Consider the following 11,754-nt stretch of genomic DNA (forward strand, 5'->3'; position numbering starts at 1 on the left):
AAGTCGCCTGAACTCCATTAATCACACTTGAACTTGACCTTCTGGTGGGCACCGGGCTCTCGCCAGCCTGAAGACACTGCAGTCTGGCGTTGCTGTTTCCTGACATGTCTGATCACCTTTGACTTTTTTCTTATCCCTTCCTTCTCTGCCAACCCCTCCCCCCTCTATCCCCCCCCCCCCCATTCCTTTCTTTTTTTTCTTCTTTTTTTTTCAGAGGCGCAGAGGATCAGGAGTGTTTTGTGCCAACTGTCTGACCACAAAGACTTCTCTTTGGAGAAAGAATGCAAACGGTGGATATGTATGCAACGCGTGTGGCCTGTATCAGAAGCTCCATTCGGTAGGAAGGACTGATTGGTTTGTTCGGGGGGGTGGGGGGGCTTTAAATAAATAAATAAATACATGAGATCTCAGTGAAGCGGGACAGCTGTGGTCTGCTCTGCTTGTTTGATCAGGACCACTCCCTGGCCTGCAGTTAATTTCCCTGCTGCAGTCCCTCCCAAAGTCAGATGCAATTCATTAACATCCACATTGATATGCAGGGAGGAAATGTCTGATATCTCACTCTTGTTTCTTTTAATTAGTTGTTCTGGGTCTAATGAATCAGTGCATTGTACTGTAAATGATGTCAGCATGAAGTCAAAACAGAAGTTAATAGTACGGAGCTTTGTCGTAAATTAACTCCCTCCGAGGCCAAGCCTGCCAGACCCCAGGACTGACTTGGGAAACTCAGCTGCTCGAGTGCCGGGGTGGCAGATGTGGGGATTTTAACAACTATAAAAATATAACAATAACTTCAAAAAAAAGGCCGTAAACGTTTAGGCTGCTCCCTGGTTTTGATTACAGAAGGCTCCGCACCAGCAGTTTTTAAAGCGAGAAAATGATATTATAGTAGCAATAATAAAAGCAGTAATAATAATACACGACCAAAGAAAGGCCTGTTTTGGTTTTGGTTTGGTAAGGTGCCTGGCTTAATGGAGTTGGCCAAATACATACCATAATAATAGCTGTTTTATAGTACTAACGATCGTTTGTACCAACTGTGAGGTGGCATCACTCCCTTGAACTTTGATCGTCACAAACCGAGACCGACTGAGCAATGAGGACACCAAAGAGCAAGAGCAGGGGCAGAAGGGCGCGTTGTACTTTTTATATTCAGAGAGCGTTCCAAACAAAGCAACGTGCGAATTCTTCAGTCCGTAAATAAATAAGTAATCCCAAATTCAAACCGTGCTCATGGAGGGTTAAAGGCTCATAAATGAAGAAATAGTCCAAAACGGCGAAAATGAAGCCAGAAACCACACATTAAAAAACAAAAAACAAATCACCAGCCGTGGTGCGTCCCCTACAACCGCCCTCCATGGGTCTGCTCAGGGTGGTCATAGGGAGAACGTGCCAAGTGCACGCTGGCAAAAGCAGGATTTAAACTCAGGGCTAGCAGGTGAGCCCACGATAAATCCGAGTACACAGAGTGTGCCCACCGGCTTGGCACTGCCACGTGATGGCGGAATCAGCCCTTGTTTATGTCGAAAGAAGCTCACCTTAAAAACGAGACACCCACCAAGTAAAATAAATCTGCTCTTTTGTTTTGACAGATGTACAAGTTTAAGGAGAAAGAAGTCCAAATACGGGAAGATTTAAGAAAATCAAAAGGATTGCTGGAGGGCCAGCCTGACCAGTTTAGTGCAGCTAGCAAGTTACGTGAATGTTACGAGATGCCAAGGCAGTTTAGGTTTTAATACAGGGTGGTGTTTCAGTGTTGGTAACATTTGAAAGCATTTCACGGTTTGAATATTTGAAGTATTATTTAATTAACATTTGTATTGGTCTCAAGTTTTTAATATTTTCCATAAACATTAGAGAATGTAATATAGTGTGCACATTAGTGATAATTTCATTCAACAAAAACTTCAGTTAAAATGATGACGATGACACAAGCACTGAAAGTCATTTCTACTGTCATTTATTTACTCTTCATTTAAACATTGCCTTATATTTTTTAATTTGGTTGTGCGCATATAGCCTAACATATAATATTCTATATACACATCATTGATAAGTTCAGTAAGCAAAAAAGAGAATAACAATTATAACAATACAATTTATAGTCACTTGAACCGTTATTTACTTATCGTGTGCTTGTGTGTACATATTTATTGTATATACCTGTTTATACCGCATATATAAGACATACAGTCATTTTAGACACACATTATTGATAAGTTCAGTCAGCAGAAATAAAATAAAAAACTATAGTGATGCTATTGATTATCATTTGAACTGTTATTTATTTATATATACTTTATTTATATACTATTAGATTTTTTATTTAGTTGTTTGTGCATATATATATATATATATTCAGTATATGTGTGCAGTATATATGCATATATGTGTGTGTGTTTATATACTGTATATATATATATATATATATATATATATATATATATATATATATATATATATGTATATATATATATATATATATATATATATATATATATATATATATATATATATATATATATATATATATATATATATGTAAAATAGAGAGAGAGAGAGGTTAAGGCCTTGGACCAAAACTTTAAACAGCAATGTTGTGGGTTCAAATCCCACTACTGACACCACGTGCGGGTCACTGCGCCTGCGTGACAGAGTGGTGGCTCTGAGGCTAGGGATCTGCACTGGCAATCGGAAGGTTTCTGGTTCGATTCCTGTAAAATGCCAAAAGGGACTCTGCTCTGTTGGGCCCTTGAGCAAGGAAGGCCCTTAACCTGCAACTGCTGAGCACTTTGAGTAGTGAGAAAGAATTATTATTTATTATTATTAATTAGAAGAAACAAAAGAAATGAAAACACATGTTATAAATCACCTTGGATGAAAGAATCAGCCAAATAAGTAAATAATAATAATAATAATAATACTATACATACATAACATGTCATATTAGATAGATAGATAGATAGATAGATAGATAGATAGATAGATAGATAGATAGATAGATAGATAGATAGATAGATAGATAGATAGATAGATAGATATTTTAGTGTAGTTGGCAGGATTAGATAGATAGATAGATAGATAGATAGATAGATAGATAGATAGATAGATAGATAGATAGATAGATAGATAGATAGATAGATAGATAGATATTTTAGTGTAGTTGGCAGGATTAGATAGATAGATAGATAGATAGATAGATAGATAGATAGATAGATAGATAGATAGATAGATAGATAGATAGATAGATAGATAGATAGATAGATAGATAGATAGATAGATAGATATTTTAGTGTAGTTGGCAAGATTAGATAGATAGATAGATAGATAGATAGATAGATAGATAGATAGATAGATAGATAGATATTTTAGTGTAGTTGGCAAGATTAGATAGATAGATAGATAGATAGATAGATAGATAGATAGATAGATAGATAGATAGATATTTTAGTGTAGTTGGCAGGATTAGATAGATAGATAGATAGATAGATAGATAGATAGATAGATAGATAGATAGATAGATAGATAGATAGATAGATAGATAGATATTTTAGTGTAGTTGGCAAGATTAGATAGATAGATAGATAGATAGATAGATAGATAGATAGATAGATAGATAGATAGATAGATAGATAGATAGATAGATAGATAGATATTTTAGTGTAGTTGGCAAGATTAGATAGATAGATAGATAGATAGATAGATAGATAGATAGATAGATAGATAGATAGATAGATAGATAGATATTTTAGTGTAGTTGGCAGGATTAGATAGATAGATAGATAGATAGATAGATAGATAGATAGATAGATAGATAGATAGATAGATAGATAGATAGATAGATATTTTAGTGTAGTTGGCAGGATTAGATAGATAGATAGATAGATAGATAGATAGATAGATAGATAGATAGATAGATAGATAGATAGATAGATATTTTAGTGTAGTTGGCAAGATTAGATAGATAGATAGATAGATAGATAGATAGATAGATAGATAGATAGATAGATAGATAGATAGATAGATAGATAGATATTTTAGTGTAGTTGGCAGGATTAGATAGATAGATAGATAGATAGATAGATAGATAGATAGATAGATAGATAGATAGATAGATAGATAGATAGATAGATAGATAGATAGATAGATAGATAGATAGATAGATATTTTAGTGTAGTTGGCAAGATTAGATAGATAGATAGATAGATAGATAGATAGATAGATAGATAGATAGATAGATAGATAGATAGATAGATAGATATTTTAGTGTAGTTGGCAAGATTAGATAGATAGATAGATAGATAGATAGATAGATAGATAGATAGATAGATAGATAGATAGATAGATAGATAGATAGATAGATAGATATTTTAGTGTAGTTGGCAGGATTAGATAGATAGATAGATAGATAGATAGATAGATAGATAGATAGATAGATAGATAGATAGATAGATAGATAGATAGATAGATAGATAGATATTTTAGTGTAGTTGGCAAGATTAGATAGATAGATAGATAGATAGATAGATAGATAGATAGATAGATAGATAGATAGATAGATAGATAGATAGATAGATAGATAGATATTTTAGTGTAGTTGGCAAGATTAGATAGATAGATAGATAGATAGATAGATAGATAGATAGATAGATAGATAGATAGATAGATAGATAGATAGATAGATAGATAGATAGATATTTTAGTGTAGTTGGCAGGATTAGATAGATAGATAGATAGATAGATAGATAGATAGATAGATAGATAGATAGATAGATAGATAGATAGATAGATAGATAGATAGATAGATAGATATTTTAGTGTAGTTGGCAAGATTAGATAGATAGATAGATAGATAGATAGATAGATAGATAGATAGATAGATAGATAGATAGATAGATAGATAGATAGATAGATAGATACATAGATAGATAGATAGATATTTTAGTGTAGTTGGCAGGATTAGATAGATAGATAGATAGATAGATAGATAGATAGATAGATAGATAGATAGATAGATAGATAGATAGATAGATAGATAGATAGATAGATAGATAGATAGATAGATATTTTAGTGTAGTTGGCAAGATTAGATAGATAGATAGATAGATAGATAGATAGATAGATAGATAGATAGATAGATAGATAGATAGATATTTTAGTGTAGTTGGCAGGATTAGATAGATAGATAGATAGATAGATAGATAGATAGATAGATAGATAGATAGATAGATAGATAGATAGATAGATAGATAGATATTTTAGTGTAGTTGGCAAGATTAGATAGATAGATAGATAGATAGATAGATAGATAGATAGATAGATAGATAGATAGATAGATAGATAGATAGATAGATAGATAGATAGATACTTTATTAATCCCAATGGGAAATTCACATACTCCAGCAGCAGCAGCATACTGATAAAGAAAATATTAAATTAAAGAGTGATAACAATGCAGGTGTAACAGAAAATAACTTTGAATAATGTTAACATTTACCCCCCGGGGTGGAAATTAGTATATCTATATTTATATACATATTTACATATAAAAATTTATATATTTATAATTTATATATTTATATATATGTACACATTACTGATAGAGCTCAGTTAGCAAATGCAGAATAAACATTATGACATTATTAATATTAATATTCATTTGTATTATTATTTAGTGTTTCTTGGTTGTATGCATATATGAGTGTGTGTATGTGTGTATTAATATATTTAATATAAAACATATATACATATTATTGATAGGTTCATTCAGCAAAAGCAAAATAAAAATTAAAATATTATTAATAATAACTTTTATGATTATATATTTAGTAATTTTATTTTATTGTATTTTTTTTAGACATGTGTGTATAACGTGGAATAAAAATTATGATGAAATTATTAATAGTAATTTGTATGGATATTTAATTTTTTTAAATATTGCATTATGGTTATTATTTGGTTGTCTGTGCATATGTGATATTTGTGTGTGTGTGTGTGTGTGTGTGTGTATCTATACACACACACACACACACACACACGCACACATGCACGCATACACCTATCCAAATATAAAACATGAATACAGTCAGCAAAAGTAGACTAAAAATGATGACATTTATAATAGTGATTTTTGCTCTTTTATTTTATTTTTCTGTATTGTATTTTTATTTTGATTGCGTGTGTGCACATGTGCATACATGTTTGTGATTTTATTTATAAAATATATATTTATATTGGTATTTACTATATACACACACTATATATTTACATACAATGTATACCAATTTATTTATATTTATATATACATGATATATATATATTTATGTAACATATGTATACACACATTATTGATAGTTTCAGTCAGCTAAAGTAGAATTAAAATGATGATGAAATTGTTGCTAGTAGTTTGTACAATTATTTATTTAGTATTTACAGTATATAAATGTTGTTTTTTTATTTGTTGTGTGTGTGCATATATGTGTGTGTGTGTGTGTTTTTTTAATATATATATATATATATATGCATGTGTATATATGTATGTGTGTATATATATATATATATATATGTATGAAAGTGTAAGTGTGTATATATAGTACACACTTTTATCTGTGCACAGTGTATATCTATTTATATAACATATATTCGCACATTATTGATTGTTTTAGTCTTCAAAAGCAGAATTAAGATGATGATGATGGTGACGAGGACGATGACATCATTGGGTGTCCTCTGCGCTGACCCGTCATCTCAGTAATTGTTCGTTTTCCTTTTTTCTCTAAAACTTACATTAATCACAAAGTTGTAAGGAACACTGCCACCTGGTGGTTCATCTTATTATAGCATCAGTGTCAGAGTGAGCTCTTCCAAAATTCTCTGAATCCTACAAGCAGTGCGTTGTCTGTTGGCTTGACATCTCTCTATACTTGAGGAATTTCTCCTGATGCTTCACTTCACTTTCCACTTGGCTGCTTTAACTATTGGAGCTTCTTCTTTTCTTCTGAGATTGGAAGAAGTCGTGCTCTGACATAATAAGGCTCATTGCAATTACATCTGCAGTATATTTAGATGTTCTTGTCTTACTGAGTGAGTGCGGTTCCTCCTTTTAGATCCACGGCCACATCTTTCTAAAAATGCGCTAGAAACGAGTAGCAAGATAGTGCAGAGAAGTCTGATACTGAAGTCATCACATCTAAAAATATGAGCAGTTCGTTACGCAGTCCACAGGCTGAAATTGTTTTTTTATTCTGCTTATGCATTTTATATTCACCCACAAATAAGGGCAGCATTCTAAACGGCTGTCATTTCTAGATGACTGTGATATTCAGTGCACACCATGGGCTCCTATGCACAACTCTGGCTCATCTTTTCTGAAAATGCTGGTCTGCCAGCGGAGAGCTTTTACAAATGTGACTGCATTCAGCACGTTTTATCAAAATGTGCCACCAGTGTGACCCAAAGCAGCTGCTTATGGGAATCATTACGTTGATTTCAAATGGGATATCCACAGCACCATTAGTATTTGTTTTATACTGGAAATGGTTGATTGTGTTTTTCCATCTCCATAATCTACCAGTAAACTGGGGCCATTTAATTAATGGTCATGAGAAGAGGGTGGTGATTGCTAGCGCACCCAATATCATGGTAACAGCATGGACTACACTAATGACTAAATTATTGCAGGGTAAGAATGAATAGTCATTTGGTGTTTGTGTCATCTTTCAGGAGTCCAACAAAGCTCACCAGTCCTGTCCACTTAATTTCTCCAAAATAACATCAAGTCGAGTTTTAAAGGTCCCTAATGTCCACCACACTACTTGGTCACTTATTCCAGTTGTCTGCAGTTTTCTGTGTAAAGAGGAACGTCTTAATGTTGGTGTGAAGTTTCCCCTTCACAAGTTTCCAAATGTTCTTGTTGAACTCATTTTTAAGTCACCGTCTCGACCCACTGGACTCATCCCCTTCATCATTTTAAACACTTCAGTCAGGTCTCCTCTTAATCTCCTTTTGCTCACATGCTACTGACCGACTCCAGGAATTTTTGAGTTCCCCCCTTTTTCATTTCATTATCGTTGCCGTCATTTTGGGTTAATTTCTTTCTCCTCAAACAAGCGAACCTTCACTAATGCTGTTTTGTCCTATTCCCTTCTAGACTCCGAGACCCCTGAACATCATCAAGCAAAACAACGGCGAGCAGATCATTCGCAGACGCACCCGAAAGCGCCTTAATGCCGATGCACTGCCCTCGGAGCAGCTGAGCAAGCAGCAGAGGGTCAACAGCGAAGAGCACGTGAACGGCAGCCCGCTGGAGCGGAAAGTCGACGAGCCTCAGCCGGAAGTTCATCAGCCTTCAAACCTGGGCAAGATGGAGACGTTCAGCTCCGTGACGAAGCCCCACACGACTCAACAGGCCTTATTAGTTACCCAGACTCTGGAGATCCAGAAAAGGATGCAGCCTTTGCACATACACATAAAAAGTCCTCAGGAAAGCGGTGGAGACGTGGGAAACGGCTCGACGTCCGTAGAGGGCAAAGGAAGCTCGGAACGAGGGAGTCCCATCGAGAAGTATATGAGGCCCTCGAAGCACACCAATTACTCTCCACCGGGGAGCCCAATAGAGAAATACCAGTACCCGCTGATTGGACTTCCTTTTATACACCAAGACTTGCACAGCGACGCCGACTGGCTTAGATTCTGGACTAAATACAAAATGTCTGTTCCCGGCAACCCACACTACTTAAGCCACGTGCCTGGCTTGCCAAGTCCTTGCCAAAGCTTTGTGCCTTATCCCACCTTCGGCTTGCCTCCACACTTTTCAGCCATTAGCTCAGACAATGACATTCCCTTAGATCTGGCGATTAAGCATTCCAGGCCAGGCCCGACGACAAATGGAGCCACCAAGGAGAAGTGCAACGTGCCAACGAATGCAAAGGAAGAGGGGCCGGTGGATGTCGCAAAAACTGAAAAGGTTGACAGGAGCACTCAAGACGAGCTGTCAACCAAATGCGTTCACTGTGGCATCGTCTTCCTCGACGAGGTGATGTACGCTTTGCATATGAGTTGCCATGGCGACAGCGGGCCGTTTCAGTGCAGCATATGCCATCACTTGTGTGCAGACAAGTATGACTTTACAACTCACATCCAGAGGGGTCTGCACCGGAATATTGCACAGGCTGAAAAGAACGGCAAGTCCAAGGAATGAGCAGAATGCAGCACTTCTTAGCACAATTTTAGAGAAATCAATGAGGCAAATAAGGTTTGTTGCCACTCAGCAGAAGCTTGTAGGCCGGTACCTTTACAGTAACAGACGTTTACCCCCCTGTAGATGCTTTAGATGTTTTGACACTTTGGAAAAAAAAACGATTTCAGACAAGAATTGATAAAGCTCTCCATGTATAGGAGGATAGTAGTCAGCCGTCCAGTCGTTTTATTCTCTTCTCTTATTCTTTAATACGGAACGTTAAACTCAGGCTCGCTAGTCTGTCTTAAACAACGGTACCATCCACAAAAATACAAAAAAAGTAACACTTTCTATAAATTCCTTGTATATGACTTTTTTTTTTGTATCATAACACAGCGGTTGTTGCAATATAATTAATTGAACACTAATTATCGTACGGAATAGAAAGGAACACATATCATTGCGTAAAGCCCTCAGGGAATTCACCAATACCAACGCTTCGGTAACTTTTCATTTCCAGTGAAGGAAAACACAAAAATGCTCATTTGCATTTTTTCTTTTTCTTTTTTGAATTATTATTTGGTCCATCCTTATTTTCCGGAATTGTAGTTTCAGTGTTGTTTATATGCTGATATTTACAGCCCTAAGTAGCATTTTTACAGATTACAAGCTGCTGCCTCCATTGCTGGGAAACAAACCTTATTTTACTACAAATAAAAAAAAAAATTAAAAAAAAATGATGCGATAGGGAAAAAAAAAAAAAAGATATTTTTCTAATTGTTAATAATGTAGAACATTTCATAATACTGGTGCCTGATATATTGTATAAAAATATTTTCTACTATATACGTATGCAACAAAGAATTTACATCATTTGATCTGGAGCCGACGTTGTGGTTCTGCGTCACTGTTTACATTTTCAAATATAGAAAAGCAAAGGTAATGAAGCAAACGTTTTCTTAGGTCAGTTATTTTTATTTTATTTTTTTTTGGCATCAAGATAAGAAATGCAAATATGAAATAAATGGATTTGAGTGTGTGTTTTTTTTTTTTTAATAAGAAGGAAATGAAAATATTTTTATGCCTAAACAGAAAAAAAAACAGAAGTTTAGCACTATTCATTCCAAGCAATGTATTTTTTACTTTTACGCTCTTAATACTTATTGTTATGCTTGTAATGATATATATCTGTATGCTCGTTTTAATATTCTTTCCCTGCTTTGTGTTTCTGTTGACACATTTGAGAATGAAATTAATGTGTACTGGTGGGCTTTATGGCAGCAAACACTTTAACTTGCTTTCTCTTTGTTAGTATTGCACTTCATTGTCACAGCCACACACTCCCAATTATTTCAACTCTGGGCCTTAAGCGCTCGGGGCAAAAATATATTTGAATATTTTACATTGCACCTTTCTAGAATGAACCTCATCCCATGGCGCTTTTACAAGTACAGATGTTTACACGTTTTTTTACAGTTTGGGGATGAATAGTAGAAGTCACTCAACTTCAAGGTCTCCACCCGAGTCGGCCACCACGTGGTTTACAGTTTAATGTCGGGCATGACGTCCACACTACTACGTTTTCGTTTTAAAAAACCGGGGATATTAATCTCCGTTTGTACCAACTAGGAAGAGGAAGTGAATGTTTTTAAGGACAGGACCAGAAAATAAGATGCAGCCAAAATACACGATTGGATTGTCAACAGGAACAGTTTCGAATCCTGGTAGTGACACGAGAAATGCTACTCTGTTGGGCCCTCGAGTGAGGCTCTTTAACTGGCAGTTGCTCCAGGGGCACTATACAAATAGCTGACCCCCCAAAAAACTCCCTGGGGAGTAAGTTGGGGTAAGCGAAAAATGGACAAATTCCTAATACAAGAAATTATATATGGCGAATAAAGGAAAATCAGAGGAAGCAAAAATCAGACTCGAAAAGGTACTTGCAGAAGTCATTAATAAAAAGAAGATCACACAAATTTAATAAATGCTAAATAGGCTTAGACAGATATATCCAGCAACTCCAAAAGAAGATGGCCAAAAAAATAAACCCTTCCTCGTAAACAGCAATCGACGTTGCGGCCCACGTGACCATACCAAACAATGAAATCACAAAATGGCGGACACAACAAACGGTAAATAGAAACGTTGTAAAATACATTTCAAAACGTTAAGCAGAAGTCCATCTAAAAAAAAAAAAAAACAACTACTGAAAGATACTCCTGAGGGGGTCTAGAAAAATTAAAAAGTGAAGCCACCTCACAACATCATTTTCACCTTTCGTCCACAGCAGCCCTAAAAATGTGAGACTTTTGAAAATGCCCTCCAGGGCCGTAGATTTCTGAAATTACCAGCTCGGCATTTGGATGTATGAAAACGCACGTTAATGTTGCCATCCTACAACCAGTTTGAATGGATGAACTCTTAGGCAGGGAAGAAAGGTCATCAAGTGGTTACCACCATTCGTGGAGTGTTTTGACCCTTTAGACCCAACACTTTTCAGTTGGTGGCCAGTCACTGCCCCTCTCCTCCTGTCTTTCCAGCTAAAGTCCCTTCTCCGGAATCAAAGCCAATAGGAG

General features: G+C 35.4%; 1 protein-coding gene across 3 annotated transcripts in view; it reads left to right on the top strand.

The window, feature by feature from the left end:
* trps1 (trichorhinophalangeal syndrome I) overlaps nt 1–9,300 on the top strand; it is a 268,364-nt gene extending 259,064 nt beyond the window's left edge. For all 3 annotated transcript variants that reach the window (XM_051935977.1, XM_028817544.2, XM_051935978.1), the window contains 2 exons: nt 215–337; nt 8,150–9,300. In XM_051935977.1, coding sequence (XP_051791937.1) covers nt 215–337; nt 8,150–9,199 — 1,173 coding nt within the window. In that variant the 3' untranslated portion in view covers nt 9,200–9,300. The remainder of the gene's footprint in view (nt 1–214; nt 338–8,149) is intronic.
* The last annotated feature ends 2,454 nt before the right edge of the window (nt 9,301–11,754 follow it).

This window comes from Erpetoichthys calabaricus, chromosome 13, assembly GCF_900747795.2.
Source record: "Erpetoichthys calabaricus chromosome 13, fErpCal1.3, whole genome shotgun sequence".
NCBI classification, from domain to species: Eukaryota; Metazoa; Chordata; class Cladistia; order Polypteriformes; family Polypteridae; genus Erpetoichthys; species Erpetoichthys calabaricus.